Genomic DNA, 21,684 nt, shown 5'->3' on the forward strand with positions numbered 1-21,684 from the left:
CCTACCATTACAATGAAAATTCCCTAACCCAGTCTTCATATGAGAAAAGACGTTGGTGACTTCCCCGTCGTGCTTCTAGGGCAACGTTAAGAGCTATGCAACTTAATACAATCTTGCTCACAACGTTTACACTACCTAATCTAGAATTCTGTATAAAATTTAGAATTCCGTAGCGAAGCACGGGTACATGAGCTAGTTAGTTGATAAATTAATATTGAACTGTAGGAAAGTGTTTGTCAAAGCTCCATTTCGCGTTCAGAAATTTGAAGAAGCACCCTCACTACCCCTACGTCCCCAGCCAGTTCTAATCGACTTGATGCCGCAGTGTACTATTGCAACGACTTAAGATGTCGTGGAGAAGATCGTGAAGTCTTTTGATCCTACAGAATCGTCCTCCATAAAAACCACTCAAGATTTATTTTCAAGCACTACATTAAAAGCGGACCTGGCTTACATAACATACAATTTTAATTCTTTATCTGGAGCAATCACGCAACTGGAAGTTTCAGGTGCAGAACTAAGCAATGCACTGAATGTTGTAAAGTGCATTGAACAGGAATTAAAGCATGCGAAAGGAACAATAGCATCTAGGCTGTAGAAAATTAGAAAATGTACTGGAAAAAATTAGCGGACTTGTGTACCTGCGTGGAATAAGTGACATTCTTTGTGGAAACTCTTCATCTGCAGATTTCCTGGAATTTTCTCCAAGTGATTTAACTCTATTTAAATACGCTCCCGATACATCGTGTTATGTCGAAAGAAGTTTTTCTCGCTACAAGACGATACTCAGAGACAACAGGAGGGGATTCTCACTCAACAATCTTAAGATGCATGTGGTCATAAATTGCAACAATTCTGATAATGGAGACTAGATCATGTATGAAAGTTTCATTCAAATAACATGTTTTGTGAACAAATTAAAACTGATTGAATATTGAACAGTGGAAATAACTGTAGTATTTATGTCTTCCACAGAGTCCGTCCTTGCCTAGGAGTATGCAGTGTAACCTTAACGAGTTCATGAAATATTCATCATTTTAGTTGATTTTGGGTTAAAGATTTCGAAGAATTAAAACTTTTTAAACTCTAAATTAATTGTAGCCTGTAACAATCATAATAAAAGTGTTTCTATGTAACGTAGATGCTATTCATTAAGTAATATTTTGAATTTTATAGGTCATATTCTTATGTTTTTAGGTCATAAATGCATACATATTTCACACATCCTCCCCTGCGAACCATGTGACCTTGCCGCGGAGGGGAGGCTTGCGTGTCCCAATGAAGCAGGTGCAACCATATCGGATAGGTATCTGTTGAGAGACCAGACTAAGGAATGGTTCATCGAAAGGGGGGTAGCAGCCTTTCGGTAGTTGCAAGGGCAGCAGTCTAGATGATTGACTGATATGGCCTTGTAATAATACTCAACATGGCTTAGCTGTGTTTACACTGCTACACGGCTGAAAGCAACAGGAAACTACAGCCGTAACTAACTCCCAAGGACATGCAGCTCTCTCTGTATGAATGATGTACTGATGATGGAAAACATAAAAATGGTTACAAGAAAATGTACCTAATCATTCTCATTTATGACACTTAAGCGAATAATAATATTTATGTCACACCGACACACGCAACAAAATGCATACCGTAATACCGTATTTTCTCGCGTAATTAACACACTTTTTGACGAAAAATACAGGCGAAAACTTTGGATGCTTAAATTATTCAAGGAATTCAGATATTTACAATCCATTTACGGTACATTTAAAAGATACATCAAATATAATATAAAAACAATTGGTTCAACTCGTTTGCGGTTATAGTCATTTGGCGTAAAATTCCGGCGTGAGATTTTCCTGGTAAGTCAAATAGGTAAGTTAGACAAGTGGGATCGAAGTACCGACACTGGAAAATCTTCTTCCCATTACAAGCTGACAATACGACCTGAAATAAACATGAACTAATAGAAGTACAATTCATGTAATGTCATAACGACATACCGACAAAAAAAAAAAAACCTGTCCAACACGAGAAGGGCCGGGCATCGGAGGAGGAACCCTGCTACATTACCCCAAACCGTTCGTATCCAATCTTGTACGAGTGACGTGTCCATCCACCCTTCTTCTTGAATACGAACGTGGATCACTCGCGGAAATTTTGCTTTAGGCATTGTTTTTTTGTTTCAGAACAGTGTAAGGTGCAAGCTTTCTGCCATCAACTGTTACAGCAAGCATTGCAGTACATCGTTGTTTTTTGTTTCCGGTAGCGTGTACGATAACACTGTATGTTCCTTTCTTATAGACTGACTTTGTGGCATATGGAAACTGATTGGCGTCTGAACTGCGGTTCCCATACGGGAGATCAAATATTCCTTCACTTTGCGCTTCTCAATCATAAAGCAATTAAAATCATTCGTCATTTTTTTGCATAATGATGATCTCTGTCGAAGAGGAAGTCCATTTCTCTTCATAAAATTAATCAAGCCTAGGCTAACCATCAAATCTAAGACACTGATTCCATGTGCAGCGGCTATTTCTCATTCTTTAAAATACTGCATTTTGTGAGAAATGGCTTATCCAACGTTGCGTAAGAATCATATATTTAAGCAGATCCTCCTCTACTTGCGGAAAATTGCCGCTTTTTGGTCCGTGAAATGCTTTGCTAGACTTGTTGGCCGCTTGAAGACCACTTCTGTCGCCGCGGTAGCACAAGTTTCATTTGGGCATTGAATACTTGCTGCCCGCTGCCCTATTCCCGTATGTTTCGGCGTAACTGATCACCGCGAGTTTGTATGATGAAGTATTACTCGAATACTGTGGACTGACAAACAATTTTGAGATCACCGAATGTCCCGTACCGGTACCCGAAACACTCGTAAAACTATTGCAGTGGGATTTCCTGCCGGCTAAAAACAGCATGTTGTCCTGTATTTAGAATGCCCGCTTTCGCAATAGGAAGCCTGCTACTTGAGTAGTTGACATTTTTATTTCGAAACGCATCCGGAGCTCCGTGATGGATGTTCGAAGTTGTGGGTACGTCAAATACGTGAACATTTCTTTTTCTCCACTATGGACCTACAAATATTGGGGATGTGTAAGATACGCGAGAAAATCGCTAGTTTCTTTATCAGACGTTACAATGAACGAACATTTATAGGTACCTATCTCTGAACACTTGGAGATAACGTTTGTTATATTTGTTGACCATAACAAGAAAATAAAGTATCCAAAACTGTCACTGACACAGCGCCTTAGAAACATTCAACTCATTAAAATTGTGCACTTAAATACGCAAAACTACCGGACGAAACACTCACAAAATAAAAGCATAAAATAAATACGCTTGAAAACGAGGTTTCGTAAATTACACAAGCACATAAGAATGTATCCTAGGGGAAAAGTATTGGCCGAACTAGAAGTTATATTGGTCAAAAAATAGGAAGAAGTAAAAATAAATCGGAAAATCGGAAGAAGAGTTAAAAACCGGAAAGTTTCCGGGTAAATCAGAAGGGTTGGCAGGTATGATTCTGTTTGTATTGTAAAATGTAGGTTGTGCCTCGAGACGCCTGAAAGTGTAAATTTTAGTGAGCAAATATGCTCTGGTTGTTGAAGGTTGCCATGAGAAGGCAGTAAAGGTATGAGCTTTGGAGTGTAGTCTCCTAGATATCCATAGAGCATAGACGCTCTTTCTATTTTTTGTAGAAGTGTTATTAAAACTCTGTAAAGGGATGTGGGAGACCTGTTTCCTTGACTCTTGAGTGTACGGAGCAATGGTGCTCAAGTAACATTTGTAAAATCGGGAGCTTCAAGCTCACAGATTAATTGACAAATTTAGCTGATTTTCTGATTTCTTCTACTTTGTATTTAAACTACTGTATCTGAAATCTTACAATCTTACAAACCCAAAAAGATCTGTTGGTAATTTAAATGACCAATAAATTGGCTTAACAATAAACATTATGAGTATGTATGCCCAACCCTTGTCCTGTTTATCTACGGGGTCGGGTATGAAGTGAGATGAATCCTTGTATGAGTTTTTACGACTGGATGCCACTCCTGAAGTAGTAGGCACATAGCCTACTCCTGTCGAGTAACATCAAGCGGTATGCTCAAGGCTTTAATGTCCCCATCCGATAGATGAATCACCATCAAAAGCGCCACATGCCCTCACTCCATAAAAACACTGCAGAGAAGTTCGGAATTGCTTTTGGCATGCTATCTAGTGATTATAAATTGCATGCCACCACCTCTTCTACCCTACTAGCCAACATTCCGATGGTGAAATCTTTTCTCTACCAACGGGACCCGAATTGGCTAACCACAGTGTCAGACCGTATAGGCTTGATGAATTAACAATCATGGCAACCAGGTGGGCAACAATAAACATTATGAGTGTAGAAGAATTATTCAAATTTCAAATGTTGTAGACATTTATAAAGTGTAGAGAGGTGCCTAGCCAAGGTAGGGAAGGGCTCAGTTCACTCCAAAGAAAATGTGTGTCATTCCCTACTAGGAAGTTGAGAAATTTAGGAACGGGGTTTCCACTTCTGGAGATGTGCATGGCACTGGGGTTTACTCAGCCCACACCAGAAATGAATACCAGGCTAATTCCTGGAGGCAAAGGTTGTTGGGCAAAGAAGTAACAAAGTCACAAATAGTTCCTCTCCTCCAGGAGCCTTCATAGTTTGTATGAAGATAACTCTGGCTTTCAATTGAAATGGGCCAAAACAATACTTATTCTATACTGACAATATCTCATATCCTTAATACATATCTAATATATTTCTAAATTACTTTACCTACACCCTGTAAACTGTCATACATCTGGATCTGGCCTTGCGTTATGGCAGGATGTACTTCCTTACGTGGAGAGATCCATTCACTATTATGTGTTTTTATGGTGACTAGTAGTATGGTGCATTGTGTATATATGAAGAGTTGTGTACTGAATTGAAAAACAAAACTTGTATAGCTTATTCCTATTTTACAAATGCTAAATGTAAAGAGCTCCCGGTACTTGACAATGTGAAAAGGGCTGAAGCTGCAAGTTGATTACAAGACGTCTTTGCTGATAAATTTATGATTTAGGTCCTCTCTATACATCATTTGTACTATAACAATTAATATAAACTACAGTCTGCACATTAAGAAACTAGATGACCATTATTGGTTTTGTTCATCTAACACCGGCATTAAAACCATCTACAAATGATCATCTTTATTATTCTTTAAAGTAAGTTTATGAACCTTGATACTTGCTGTTTAAAAGGGCCTAACTTCTCGGTCATCGGCCCTGATGGCACGAGATGAAACTAAATTAAACTAACTAAACTAAATTAAACTGTATTTACTCGCGTATTTGACCCCTTTTTTTCCACATTTACAGCCAAGAAAAGAAAGGGGGGTCCAATATGCGATAACCTCAAATTTTGTGCAGTGAACACACGACTTCTAGACTATAGAGAGCGATAAATTGTACATGTTAACATTCAACACTATTCTTTAACAAACTTACGAATGTATTTAAGTATTACTGGCTATTTTTGTTGGAAGGCAGTATTTCTAAATTTAAAAAGAATAAATGATGAACACATGACTTTTAGGCCTACATATAAAATAAATATAGTCAGTTTTAGTTTCTCTTATATTACATCATTCATTTCATCTCATTGACTCCTCTGATCAGGCTGACGTCAGGAAGGGCACGGTCGTAAAAACTCGCTACAAAAATTCGTCTCACTTTATACTCGACCCATAGAGAAAAGGGATAAGGGTATCGTATTATGCAGTATTAATACAAAAGAACGTAATGGCAGTCATTTGTGTCTGTCAGTTAAGCAGTAGGCCTACCAACCAGTAAACTTGATCATTGCTTTCATTTGAATTATTGTAGTCTTGCGCCGCGAACTTCCCTTCTACCGATGTGTCGTCATTCCAAATGACGTCATCTTCACGGCAATCGCGAGTATTCAAGATCTCGTCTTTCTGCAACTTAAAAAATAGTTTTGTTCCCCACTTTAGAGTCCAAACAGTGAGAGTCTATTCGCAAATGGTTTCTGGAGATGGTCTCTTATTCCCAGTTGGTGTATGTGTAGCAGAAGCCACCCCTTCTGAAGAAAGCCATGCTGTAAAAAGCATGCCAACGCACCAGCTGATATCTAGCACATGTTACAAGTTGTACTTCCGAATATAATACATTGTGACTGGAAGCATTCTTTGGATAACTGCGGCTATTGAAAGCCAGACCTTTATTTCTAAGTATATTTCATGCTTGTTCTCTACATTTATCACATCAAAATTTACCTAAACAGCTGTAAGTGAGATAAGAGAGACCGCATTGTTTGGGTTATGTACGCTACTAAGTGCCCGGCTTAGTGTTAAAGTTCCACGGCAGAAAGAATAAAGATTAATAACAGGAAAGCTAGTCGCATTTATGGATATCTACAGGTGTGGCGGTAAAGCATTTTATTATCATAACGTTTAATTTTGCACGGTTTTTGCCTCCATGTTTTTTTTTAATTATTGCATAATATGTTCTGTTTGGCGTCTCCGAAAATCGTAAAAGTAGTTAGTGGGGACAAAATCAATACAATTTTTTTTTTTTTTTGCTAGTTGCTTTACGTCGCACCGACCATTATTACTGTATTATTATTATTATTATTATTTAGGTACGTTGGCGAGTAAAACAATCTTTATGATTGGATTGTTTTTTATCATGTTTTAAACCTACTTCTCTCCAAAGATTACGCAGGCTATATTGACCCAAGTTACGAGAAGGAAACTTACTGTTCACATGAATGGTTTACCGATGAAAGGGATGAAATATTAGGGATAAAATTAGTTTGCGATAATATGAAGGAGGTGGGAATTATAGGAACATACAGGCCTGGAAGAGAGGAAAGAGACATGGAAATCTTTGAAAAAATAATAGATTATACTCATAAAAACAATAATAATGATATGGTAATAATTGGGGGAGATCTAAATTTGCCTGAAGTTGAATGGAAAGGAGCTGCAAGTGAAGCCCATGAACAGAAACTGGCAAATAAGTTAATTTGGGAGGGAGGATTTACACAAGTAGTACAAGAACCGACTCGTCTCAATAACTTACTAGATGTATTCTTGGTTAAACCATGGGAAATTGTTGATAAAACTGAGGTAATTGAAGGAATAGGAGACCATAAGGCTGTAATAATGGATGTAGGACTCGTACCAAAAAGGCTTAATAAGAGGGTTACACAAGACAAGAAATTGTACAGAAAAACTAAAGTTGATGAATTTGGGACTTACCTTAAATCACAATTCAGTTGTTGGATAAGTGAAGGGAGTAACGTGGATACACTTTGGGCTAAATTTAAAGGAATTATTGGGGAAGGAGAGAAGAGATTTGTACCTGTTAAGAAGGGTAAAATGACCTCAGACCCTGTTTATTATACAAGGGAAATAAGAAAATTAAAAAGAAAATGTAGAATAGTAAACAGGAAAATCAAAGAGGGTAGGGAGAGTAGAGAAACTAGAAAACAGCTAATGAGGGAACTGAATAGAGTGAAAAAGGAAGCAAAAGAGAATTATATGAATGGCATACTTCAAGAGGGTAATGACCACAAAGGGAAATGGAAAAAGCTGTATTCATATATCAGGAATCAAAAAAGAAAAGGAGTCCAAATTCCTACAATGGTGGGAGAAGGGGGTGAACACTATTTAACAGATACTGAGAAAGCAAACCTATTTAGTAGGGAATTTAGAGATTCAGTAGATGATTGTCAAGAGTTGGAAACCGAAACAGAAGATAGAGAGGGAGAGAGACAGAGGGAAACAAGAAGCTTCTCATTCACAAACGAAGATATTTTCAGAGAAATCCAACTGCTTCAGCAAGGAAAAGCTGCAGGAAATGATCAAATTACTGGGGAGGTATTAAAGACAATGGGGTGGTACATAGTGCCTTATTTAAAATTTCTCTTTTACTATGTCATAAATAATAGTGTAATACCAAAAGAATGGAAGGCATCTATAATAATACCAATTTATAAAGGAAAGGGTGATAAAAGGAAACCAGAGAACTACAGACCAATCAGCCTGACCAGTATAGTTTGTAAAATTCTGGAGAGTTTAATATCGAAGTACATCAGAGGGATATGTGATGATAAAAATTGGTTCATGAGGAGCCAGTATGGATTTAGAAAGAAATTTTCTTGTGAGGCACAACTGGTGGGATTTCAGCAGGACATATCAGATCAGTTGGATTCAGGAGGTCAGTTAGATTGCATAGCCATAGATCTTTCCAAAGCCTTTGATAGAGTGGAACATGGAATATTATTAAAGAAATTGGAGGGAATAGGATTGGACGTAAGGGTTACACGTTGGATAAAAGCATTTCTAAATTCAAGGGTTCAGAAAGTCAAAGTAGGAAATAATGTATCTCAGGAAGAGAAAGTTTGGAAGGGAATTGCACAGGGTAGAATAATCGGTCCGTTACTTTTCTTAATATACGCAAATGATTTAGGGAACAATATAACATCAAAAATAAGATTGTATGCAGATGACATAATTGTTTATAGAGAAACAAACAACATTGAGGATTGTTCAGAATTACAAAGGGACCTTGAAAGTATCCAACAATGGGTTGAAGAAAATAATATGAAGGTTAATGGAGGCAAATCAACTGTTACAACTTTTACAAACAGGAGCTTTAAAACTGAATTTGAATATACTTTGGATGAGGTAGTTATCCCAAAAGATGGCAAGTGCAAATACTTAGGTGTGAGATTTGAAAGTAATTTGCACTGGAAGGGTCATATTGATGACATTGTTGGGAAAGCATACAGATCATTACATGTCATAATGAGGCTACTTAAAGGATGCAACAAAGAATTAAAAGAAAAAAGTTACTTGAGTATGGTTCGTCCATTATTGGAATATGCAAACAGTGTTTGGGATCCTCACCAAGAATACCTAATAAAAGAAATAGATAGTGTGCAGAGGAAAGCAGCAAGATTTGTAACAGGGGATTTCAGGAGAAAGAGTAGTGTATCAGAAATGTTAAAGGAACTTGGGTGGGAAACTTTAAGTAAGAGAAGGGAGAAAACCAGACTTACAGGATTATATAGAGCCTATACAGGAGAAGAAGCATGGGGAGATATCCGTGAGAGGCTTCAGTTGGAAAATAGTTATATCGGCAGGACTGACCACAAATATAAAATTAGAAGGAATTTTAGCAGAAGCGATTGGGGTAAATTTTCATTCATTGGGAAGGGTGTGAAGGAGTGGAACAGTTTACCAGGGGTAGTGTTTGATCCTTTTCCAAAATCTGTACAGATATTCAAGAAGAGAATAAACAGCAACAGAGAAAATAAATGAAGTGTTAGAGGGCATTCGACCGGTGCAGGTTATTGTAAATAAAAAAAATGTGTGTGAATAAATTAATTCCATCCCCTGGTCTAAGGAGTTTGGACAGCCAAAGTAGGGGACTGCCTGTAGGGGTGAAGTACAGTGGGGACTTCGAGGGCCCTGGGACCGCTACGGTAGCTGTGAAGGCCCTTCAGGAACTCTGAAAAGTGGTGGCAAAAGGGGCTCTGGTTAAGACGCAGCAGGTCGTTATGCTACTTAGGATCCAGAACGGGTAAAAAAAAAATAGTAAATAAATAAATGCAATGTAAATATTAATGTTATACCAGTTTTATAGTATCATTTGAAGCAATTCCACATACTGTATATCAGTTGACTATATTTGTAAGTAGTACAGGAGATATTATAATTAGAATTTTGTAATAATTAGAATTTTGTTAGCGTAAATTGTATAATATTGTATTATAGGAAAAATTTTCTTCTCATGTTAATTTAATATTTAGTGCTTGACAATAATGTATTTTAGTGTACCATTTGCCACCGAGGTAGACACCTCATTTGCAAATAAAGAGATTTTGATTTTGATATTAACAATCACTGGATGAAATTATTCACATATTGGTGTGATGTCATCGGAGCTGCAATAAGGCTTCTACCCGCTTCGAAGCGGAATCGATGATGTTCTCTGACGAATTACATTGGGGGGGGTCTTGTATGTGAGATTTATTTTTTTAATTTTCTTTGTCCCAAAAAGCTAGGGGGGGGGGGGGGTCTAATACGCAAGGGGTCTAATACACGAGTAAATACGGTAAGAAGTTAAAATTTTCGCACTGACTAGAATTCTAAAAAATAATGAAAATTATTATAAATTTAACCCTTTGGCACTCAGCCTATATGCAGGGGTTTGCTCGAAGACACTCAGGCTAATTTCTGTTATTTTCCAAACCAAATTACAAAAAATCAAAAATCAACACGTAAACAGTTTAACACACATTAAAATAAAATAAATCACACTCATACAGGAAACTACGAGCATTTCAGAAATGAATATACCTAGGACGTTTTGTTATTGGTAAAGCCAAAAAAAATTATTAAATTTTGAAAATAAATTTTAAAAAATAATTTTTGGTTTTCAATGACTTAAAAATCAGACATTATTGCGTCTTCCTTATTTACTCTTAGATGTGAAAGAAAGAACATTTAATTCTGAATAATTTGATATCAATACGATGTGTGTGCTGAAAATCATTCATGAAGCATGGCACAAAGTTATTCACTGTACATGTAACGGTCATCGATGTCAGGTCCTCGCGGTCCGATGCACGGCGAGCAGCTGTGACTGTATCATTTCCCACATAATGCGAATCACTTTCGGCAAAACGAGGTCATTATTACAGTCTAAATCATCTGAAAATTCAAAGATATTGGCCTCATTCGGCCTTGAATATGGTCTAGCCATTACGATACAAAGATGACGCAATCATGTGCAAGAACGGAGTAATGAAAAGGAGTTAAATTATAGTTTGCGAAGTACAGCGAACACACGATATACAAAAGAAACAAAATTTACTCTAAACTAAACTCATATCAAGATCACATTATTGTATTCATAAGCAAACCAAAACAGATCCACGCAATAACAACTTCAAATATCCACAACATAAACATTCACGGTCAAGAGATTTCATTTGTCGAAAATAAAAATATTTTGTAAGGCTGGTGGATATATCTGTAGAGTAAAACGCAAATTCAATGCTTTAAGGTACCGCCCAAACCAACTGTTACGATTCAACAGCCACGCAAATGACCAAAATCTATAAATAGGACAGAGCCGATGTATCGGCGCCGTGAGCTTTCTCGCCATAACCTCTCGCGCCGATCTATCGGCGCGTTGAGTGCGAAAGGGTTAAAATTATCAGTGGATTCAGTTTTCAAAGCCTTATTTTATTATAGAATGATTAAAAATAGAGTAAAATGTAACAAAATTGAATAAGGCACTGACTAAGAAGTAAAATCATATATATGTCATTCAAATTAATAGTTAAACATATTAAAAATACACAAAGATAGATAACAGAATAAAAACACGGAACAATCAAATAAATGACAAACAGGAACTTCACTTTTGAACACAATAAAACAGGCCACTATCCCTCATAAAATGGATGAAGAGGTCTACTGACTGCTCGTCATCTCATACAATGAGGGAGATGGTACTCTGCAGTTTTAGACTACGGCGAAGATTGGCCACGTCCGCGCACTCCGTAAATTACCACCACAAATATTGCACCCGTCCACCTCCCGAGTCCCAGACTAGCATTTATCTCAGGGGTGTCGGTTCATTATTTAAGTCATCAAATATAAATATAACGGCATAATAGAACACGGGGATGAACGGAGCAATTTAAAATTAAAATGGGGAAGGCTCGATTGTAACTTGAATTTAAGGACTCCATGATAGGACTAGGAAGTGACTGTTAACTTTAAAAAGGGCATCATCTAACTACAATAAAAAGATTATGAGAGTGGTTTCCTTTGAAATAATTGCCAGAAGGAGCGGTTTATTACGCCATCTGACGTATGAAACTTTGATACATTTAGCAACGACATTTAAATTTCCACACATGTTACATACACAAATCACTTGCCATACCGCAAGTGGTATCAATATCTTGATGGGTTGCTTCTGAAATAAAATGACATTTTGGAGGTATAATTTACGGATCGATTCCATTTGAATCGAACCGTTGTTCAAAGATATAGCTTCCTTCTATCGGGAGCCCGAGCATAACCCATGTTACGGTCGGCTTCCCGATTTAACTAAGATGACGTACTCCGGCTATATACATTTTTCCGAGACCGGTGCTCGGACTGGGTAATGTTTCTCGTGAAATGCGAAAACTGGATTCCACGGACAGTTCCTATCTTACGATATCCAGCTGATGCCATACCACTGAATCAGCATTTATATTTTATTTACATGTGATTTGAAATGTTGCAAAGTAGCCTCAACAGACTACTGACACAGATGAGATAACGAGAAGCAGTTGGGAAATACCGTGGCAATGGCCCCCCTCGCATCGCGAGCGAAGTAAACAAACACGCAAGTATGACTGTAACATCGTCCCATACGGAAACCGTACAATAACGAGGTAAACAAAATGATTCTAAATTCTCATTCTCATTATTCCACATACGAATAGAGGGATGTTGTCACCAAACAATTTAATCCACGATCGTCACAATATTCATGAAATTATCATCCTCGAAATTATTATTATTATTATTATTATTATTATTATTTAACGGTTCCTGGCACTGTCACGTTTGATTAATATCGTCATTATTATGCGGGATGCAAACACAAATGGTTATTACTGTTATTATTAGTATATCCCTCTCGTGGTTATTATTATTATTAATGAATAGGTGTCTCAAGATTTTATTATTATTATTCCCGTCACTTAAGAGGTTATTATTATTAATGAACCGGTCAATTCCACCAAAATATATACAGATATCGGTCGCAATTACAAATATTTCACTGATCAACCGACGACATCATTACTGTTATTATTATGACAATTATTATTAATCTGACCGCGATGATTTAACATCGTCCTTACATTATTATTATTATTATTATTATTATTATTATTATTATCGGTTGCATATTATCATTTAGATTCCCGTTTAACATCTTTATCAACGCTCATTTAATTAAGGCGGTCCAATCCTTTATCTGCAATCTTTATTATTATTATTACTACGACATCATGATTGTCATCGCTCGTCATTACAATGATTACAACATACGATCATTTATGTGGACTCTGAACTCTCATTATCCTTAGATCCGTAGTATCTCGACGAATGGTTGTGCAGTCTATTTATTTCGTACATGCTGTCACGGGTCCGAATTCTACCCGCTATGTAACTCAGTATTTCTCTGTGACACTGCCCGTACATTTTACACTCATTTCAATATCCTAAGTGTCTCTCGTACGGAATTTATTTTCCTTTCTATCTCAATATTCCTTTATTCATTTATTTCTCACAGAATTATCAACTGACTTATTTATTCACTTCTGACATCGTACGACCTTTTATTATCTGACTGCAGATTCTTTAACATTTTCTATCTCATTTTGATCTACGCCTTAGTTCATTCTCCACAAATAATCGTAACATCTTGAAATTATATTTACCAAAATTTGACAATCATGGTTTCGTAATATTAGTCCTACGTTTTCCGGCTAATGAATTGCAACTTTAAGACACGACATTTATTCGTAAAGAAAAATATTGGACCGCAATTTAAACCACACGTTCATTAACATGTACGGATTATTAGCACCGATCTACATTTCAATATTATTAATTGATCAAATTAAATTACCATACACTTTAATTCCGAATTTTAAAAAAAAAGACATCCCGTCATTAAATGATTCCCGATAAACTCAACACCTGATCACATAAATTTATTATTACGCACTGCTCACTAAATATTCCAATACCACATGAATTATTATTATATCCAAATTATATTTTAAAAAAATATCTTCTTCAAAAAAAAGTAGTTATATTATTTATTTATTATTATTATTAATAAATAAAAAAATTCGTCTGTTACACGGTAGTTCACTCTTAATATGTTTAACGCATAACCCCTTTCACAAATTCGATTTATTCTGGCACTAATCAATCTCAGATATGATTTACTTTGAATATTATATTAATCGCATCTCACAAATTTAACAACTTCAATTTGAAAATATGACCATATTAATTACAACAAAACACAACTGGTATGGCGAAGCTGGATTTTCCTTCCATGTCATTACATAGCTCGTTAAAATGATAAAACAGAAAACACATATCGGGTCTTATTTAACTACCATAACCAAAATCAGACGTAAAGAAAATTATTGACTACAAAGAAATAAGAATGCATGCATGACTTAACGTACTACACTATATATACAAATTTACATCTCCAACAAACTGAATACATAAAAGACCTGATTATTTACATTATTATTATTTACTACTGTCCGTGCTACAAATTTAGGATGGGGTCGTTAAGCGACCCATCTTGTTACAGAAGGTAACCAAGTATAATCAAATTATTCCCATTTTTCCCATCACGATAACATTTCCCAAATATTATTTACAATTTAGTACTCATCTTAGTTATCGGTATTCCATTACAGCTTTGCAGATGAGAGGCTCCTCCGGCCCCTCTCTGCGTTTTACTCCTCCATTCTTGATGGCGTAGTTACACAAAAGATTTCCTGGCACATTACCATTTTACACTGATATCTCGATTACCACAAACCTTCACCATTTACAACGTTAACACTGAATACTTTAACTTGGATACAACAAATTACTATCCTAGACCCAAGAATTTAATACTTACACTATTTAATCTTCGTCCAACTACCGCACAATGGACCTGGACACGTACGACGAGGTGTCAACTTTTACGCCCGTCGCGATACGCTTGTTTCGTAAGGCACTCTTGACATGTTCATGACATCGGTTCGATATAGCAAAGTACAGGCTACTACTTCCTTAAAGTACTGTTCGTCACACAGTCTATTATGTACGTACTTATTTGATATAATTTATACTACTCCCTTGCAGTGCAATTACTTTACATCACTGATATTCATAAATGACAAACACTGTCCTACGTTAACTATTTCTAGTTCATGTTGCTTGAGCGCGATCACATTTTACAAACACTGGCGGATGCTCGCGCCATTAAATGACTGTACGTCCCTAGAATTTTAAGTTAGCGGCGACCAACAGTTCAGCTCCCGATATTCAATTCAAGTGTACTGCGACCGTCAATTCAGATCCCGAGATTCGCTTCAAGTGTGTTGGCGAGGATCCCTTGCCCCGTATATATGGATGAAGCCTTTTTCCCGCGGATTCATTGACGTCATACCCCTGAGGGAGGGGGTGGATTTTTAATATCGGTGCTTGCACTCCGAATTGGAAGTTAAAATTTACATCAAATTAATCCACTCCGCTAGCATATCTGCTGGATTAAATATGAACTCCTGGTGATCACAGATTTAGGAGATACGGGTGGATTTAGCTCCTCACATTTCGCGCCTTCGGTAGCGTCCCTTACAACGTGGTCTTCTTTCAGCCAATGAGATTCAAGCTGTCTGGTTTCCAAGAAATCCAGCCTTCAATTTATTTAATTTGCCAATAATTATTGATTATTTTTCCATGCGTGACCTCTAATAAATTCATTACATCCATCCGTGTACTCACAATAATTTATTACTGATTACTTTTGTAGTTACGAAAATATCTCGTCCATCATTCCTTAAGATGGTATCCCTGAGCCTTCCATTAAATTTTTACGATTGGCCGGCAAGCGGTCACGTGATTTAACTCTCCACCTGCTCGAACTTAGGCCAGCGAACGTACACGCAGCCGCTGTAATTTTCCACGAGCTCCCGGAATTTCCGTCCTGCCAAAAATATCCCAAGGTATTACTCATGTGGTGAGTTTCCTTTGTATGACTCTCCCCCTTCCTCTTTCTGACCAAGACTTATTTGTGGACTCTGTATTTCCTTGTTCGCCAACTAATGATATTCCCTGCTGTGAAGTAGCTAAAAGTTGTCGTGTTGAGCTAATCCGTCAGGCTCCAGTCTGTCGTCCTTCCTTCGCTCCGATTTCGACATTACATAAACGAAATATTTTCAACTACACTTCTGTATTTCAATAAATGTACCATATATCATTTTATCAATCAAATCATGACTGACTATGGGCCTAAGTCACTCGGGTTCAGTATACACCGAAGGGACTTTTCCCTTCAGTAAGCAGAAAAGCATTGCTATACCTTGGCGGATCCGAAGATGACATAATACCACTGCTTATCTCCATGAAACCCGAAGGAAAATCTTCCATACCTTCGTAATTCCTTTAATCGTTCTCAGCTTATTTGGAAGAGGAGTGGCTCGGCACTCTAGCCCCCAATGGGACATTACCAAATGTCTCAGCTGAGAATGAATATCACTGGCTGGAACCTTGTAAGGCAACACAGGCAATATGACCAGCACCTCAGCAGCCCTATCAGCTAAATTGTTTCCCACTAGCTTGGGGGCCGGGAAACTTAATTCTAGTGCCTAACCCTCCACAACCAAGCCAGCAGGTCCTGGATGCATGGCACCATACAATACCGCAGGAAAGATATACTGATACTCTAACCAACTCAAGGAGTTAGTACACATGAGAAAGTGCCAATGATCGCTAGACAGCCGACACCACAGAGCTTCAAAGATATTGTAAAGCTCTGCTGTGTATATGCTACCGGTTTCAGGTAGAAGAAAAAGAAACCTTTTATCATCAACTACTTTCGCTTCTGGTCTTAAACCACCCGTGTATATAACTACTGACACTGGATACCAGATAACAACTGACACGAACAGCCCCATTTATGGAGGGGGTCCATGTTTACTTTTGGACTGGTGTGCAGATCCAGGTCATCGCATTAACCACAGAGATACCTTACTTGGTCGTCTAAGACAAGAAATTGAAGGTACTTAAAACAATCTGTAAATGCTATCAAAGTGTATAACAACTGGCTGTGTTGCTCGTGGATAAACAGCACATAAGCCAACTGTTTTCATTGTACAATACGCAGGGATAGCTTGTGTGAAGTGGTATCTGCCGCAAAATGTAGCATAGCACAACAGGTGTTTGCTGGCACCTCCGATGTAAAGGCAACACACCACAATCAGCGAGCAGGCTAGCAATAGGACTTGCACGGATAGCTTCCATTGCCAAACTAACTCTGCAGTGGTGGATGCTATTCAGTTAAACAAAAATGCTTTTCCTTGCTGGTCCATATACTGCAATGTGGTAGTCTAATCTAGATCAAATATGTACCCTATAAAACGAAGGAACACCGTGCGGTCAACTCCCCACGTAGCGCCATTACGAAACTATATGAACCTAAAAAGAACTCGTGCAATAAATACAAAATTAGTCAATTTTATGATCAAGATAATTAACACCATTTTGAATTATTCAAAATTAGGGGGACCTGCATACAAACCTACGAGGGCTGTTTTTTAATTAAGGGCCATTTTTTAAAAAATAACCAAACATTTTATTTTCGAACCACATTTATTTTTAAGTTTTACATACATTTCTTTATTTTTATACATAGTTAGTTGCCTTATTTACACACTTGCCATATCTTAAAATGAAGTTGTGAAATCCCTCTTCAAAGAAGTCTGCCGCCTGCTCTGACCGCTAAGAGTTCACGGCCGTTTTCAATTCTTCATCGTCGTTGAAGTGCTGCCCGCCAAGATGAGATTTCAGCTGCCAAAAAATTAAGAAATCCCTCGGAGCATGGTCAGGGCTATAGAGTGGGTGATCCAAAACTTCCCATCTGAATGAGTCAATCAGTTCCAGAGTTTGAACAGCAATGTGAGGCCTTACATTATTGTGAAGGAGTAAACTTCCCTCTGCCAGCATGCCGCATCTTTTGTTCTGAACCACACGGAGTATGGTCAAGATTTCTTCATTGATCATCATTCCTCGTGGCAAAAAACTTTGCCTGTCCCAGAACACAGTTGCCACGATCCTGCGCTGTGACTGAGTTAGTTTGGGTTTGACCTTGGCACGAGAGGTTCAGCGTCATCATTCCATTGACTGATGCTTGGATTTATAGGTGAAATGGGATACCCATGTTACATCTCCTGTGATGATTCGACTCAACATGTCATCTCCTTCTTGGGCATAAAGAGTCAGAAAACTGAGGGAACTGGCCAATCTCTTTCGTTGTGGTCTTCTGTGGGGAGTTTGGGTACCCGTCAAGAGCACAATTTCCTGAAGTTTAGGTTTTTAGACACAATTTTATACAGTGCAGACCTAGACAATCAAGGAAAATCCACTGAGTGAGTGGTCATCGTGAATCTTCTGCCCTCATGAATTTCTGTGTCAACTGCAGTCACCAAGTCTTCCGTGATCACAGATGGTCGACCAGAACGTTCTTTATCAAGAACATTTTCGCGGCCACTTTTGAACACTCTTACCCGTTTTCGCACTTGACATTCGCTCATTGCATTATTACAATACACCTCACAAGATGAATGTCTGCAGCCAAGATGTTTCTTGCACTCAAAAATAGTATTACAGACTGTATCTCATATGCGGTGGATGATTCAACAATCTTGAAAATTCTAAAGATTCATAGCTCAGCGTACAGGTTAACTACACAGCTGCAACTGATGCCTGTTTGTTCACACAAGATGCTGGAATGTAGTGTGCACTCTAGCTACTTAACACATTGTTGTCCGGGCGCGCTCTACTCCATTCTTTCCTGTGGACCGGCAACAGAGGCACACCTAGCATGAGAAGTAGGATGAAATATAAATACATGTCACTTTTAAATGATATGAAAATGACCTGTAAATGGTTCTAGGACTCTGTTATCTTTATTTATCCATCCATCAACCTCATTGTCACTACTATCACTGGCATCTTCACTCGTATTATTGTCGCCATCAACAGACTTGTCTGAACTGAATGTCGCACTTTCACTTCCGTGCGCATATTTTGAATTTGACGGACACACATCTTTAAAATCATTAATACTTACACATTGACAATAACTGGGGACATCAGATAAACTATCAGCATGCAATTCTCGAAATATTTCATCATCGTTCGAGCAGTCTTTGCTGCGGCGCGCCATGCTGACACCTCACAATACACTCGGTTACGTGGTACTGAGTGTTATGAAACCACACTTCCTTTGCCGCAAGCATTGTCAAGGAAAGAATATATCTAAATTCCGATCAACAAAGACTTTAGTTTGTAAACAACACGAAATACTTCGATTAATAAAACCGCGGATAGGATGAAATCACACAAGAATGAAGCAATGTGAGAAAACGTTAATTTACGTAGCCGGTCGCCTGCGCACCAATGTGAAACTACGTTAATTAACGTAGCCCGTCATTAATGTGTTAAGAAACATGCTTTGTAATTTAGACAACACAATGAGTTCGGTTATATACTCCTATATCACTTCCACTCCAACTATCCCTACTGACAAAACTGGCAATGACAATCATGATTAAACTATTTCAGTGAATAAATATAACACTATCCACTCTCTATGATGATTTACAGGTATATATGTATCAACAGAATATCTCTATATAATTTCCAGTAAAAGCTTAGGGTTACCTTCTTCGCCTCCTCACTTTTGAAGTCTTCTTCATTCAGAATATCAATTTTCAAGTCTGGAAAAGTTTCTCGGAAAGTCTTGTAAATAGTATCATCGTGTGGAGATAATCGCAGGAGTTTTGGGTCAACAGAACACAATATCTGAAATTAAAGAAAGAAAAAAGTGCTATAAAAAATTTATATAAATTTTTAAAATTAATTAAGGCATTAAGGCATTAAATGATAAATGAGAGCTTCAGCATTTAAAAATATTTTTATGTAAAAGATTAGAAAGCAATAGAATACAAAATCTTCCACAATTTGATGGTAACATAAAAAGTGGGATAGAAGACAGAACATTTCAGGCACAGATATGGCTTAAAATAGGCTTTACTGAGCTCGAAAGCTGCAGTCGCTTAAGTGCGGCCGGTATCCAGTATTCAGGAGATAGTGGGTTTGAACCCCACTGTCGGCAGCCCTGAAGATGGTTTCCGTGGTTTCCCATTTTCACACCAGGAAAATGCTGGGACTGTACCTTAATTAAGGCCACGGCTGGTTCCTTCCTACTCCTAGCCCTTTGGTGTCCCATAGTCGCCATAAGACCTATCTGTGTCGGAGCGACGTAAAGCAACCTGTAAAAAAAAGGCTTAATAACGAAATATTTTTCGGGTAGGTTGTCTGTAGATTTAACCTCAATTTCTCTTTGATATTGCACCTTATCAAAAAACAAATATTACTAAAGGCATGGAAAAATGTACTGCAAATAGTCGCTACAAACAGACAGTCAAGAAAAGAAATATTGTTGGCCAAATTAACAGTAAGAAAAACTGTAACAGAATTTTCAGGAGTTCAGTTGAAATTAGGAAAAGAGGAGTTGTAGGTTAAGCACAGTGATAACTAATATTTCAGTACTAAAATGTCAGCATCAAATGATGTACGAAACAATATTTCAAATCAAGAATAGCAATTTCGTGATACCAATGACTCAGTGAAAGACCTGTAGATGAAAGGTGTCTTCCTCAAGATTACCATCTTCTTTTCTTTCTTTTTAAAATTTTTCTCTTGTGGTTTAACATCGTACTAACACACCGGACGTTTTCAGCAAAGCAAGGATGGGAAAGGGCTAGGATTGGGAAGGAAGTGGCTGTGGCCTTAAGGTACAGGCGCAGCATTTGTGAAAATGAGAAACCACAGTAAACCATCTTCAGGGCTGCGATGGTGGGATTTGAACCCACCAGCTTTGGAATGCAAGCTCACAGCTACGCGACCAAGTGCAAGGCCAACTCTCCCAGTGGTTCAATCTTCAGTCATATACATACATACATACATACATACATACATACATACATACATACATAAGTCTTCAAGACACTGTACAAAGCCTGTGTTCACTGGCCATGTTTAAACACTGCTGAGGGCACTGTTTAATCTCAAACTTTAGGAGTGAATCACAATCAGAGGTTATGTACCATGAAACATATAATTTGACATATGTTGAGACGATTCCAGGAGGAAAGGTTAGTCCGACAGTCTCCTCAATCAATCATTCAATCATCAATGATCTGCATTTTCAGCTGTCGCCCAGGTGGCAGATTCCCTATCAATTGTTTGATTAGCTCTTTCTTAAATATTTGCAAAGAACTTGGAAATTTATCAAATATTTCCCTTGATAATTTATTCCAATTGCTTACTCCTCATCCTATAAATTAATATTTGCCCCAATTCGTCCTCTTGAATTACAACTTCATCTCCATATTATGATCTTCACTATTTTTAAAAGCTCCACCCAAGTTTTTTCGTCTAGTACACTAATGTCATTCCATGCCATTTCCCACCGACAGCTCTAAACATACCACACGATTGAGCATCTCGTCTTCTTACACCCAAGTCTTACCAGCCCAAACTTCGTAACACTATTCATTTGTCAGAAATCTCCCAGAATAAATTGTGCTGCTTTCCTTTCGATCTTTTCAACTTCAATCAATCACTACTGATCTGCATTTAGGGCAGTCACCCAGGTGGCAGATTTCCCACCTCTTGTTTACATAGTCTTTTCATAAATAACTGCAAAGAATTTGAAAATTTATTGAACATCTCCCTTGGTACATTATTCCAATTCCTAACTCTT

The 21,684-nt window shown here is 37.7% G+C and overlaps 1 protein-coding gene across 2 annotated transcripts in view; it reads right to left on the bottom strand.

The window, feature by feature from the left end:
* LOC136862858 (protein PBDC1) overlaps positions 1-21,684 on the bottom strand; it is an 83,075-nt gene that overhangs the window by 14,298 nt on the left and 47,093 nt on the right. For both annotated transcript variants that reach the window (XM_067139121.2, XM_067139119.2), the window contains one exon: positions 19,578-19,718. In XM_067139121.2, the coding sequence (XP_066995222.1) occupies positions 19,578-19,718 (141 nt within the window). The remainder of the gene's footprint in view (positions 1-19,577; positions 19,719-21,684) is intronic.

This window comes from Anabrus simplex, chromosome 2, assembly GCF_040414725.1.
Source record: "Anabrus simplex isolate iqAnaSimp1 chromosome 2, ASM4041472v1, whole genome shotgun sequence".
In the NCBI taxonomy this organism is placed as follows: Eukaryota; Metazoa; Arthropoda; class Insecta; order Orthoptera; family Tettigoniidae; genus Anabrus; species Anabrus simplex.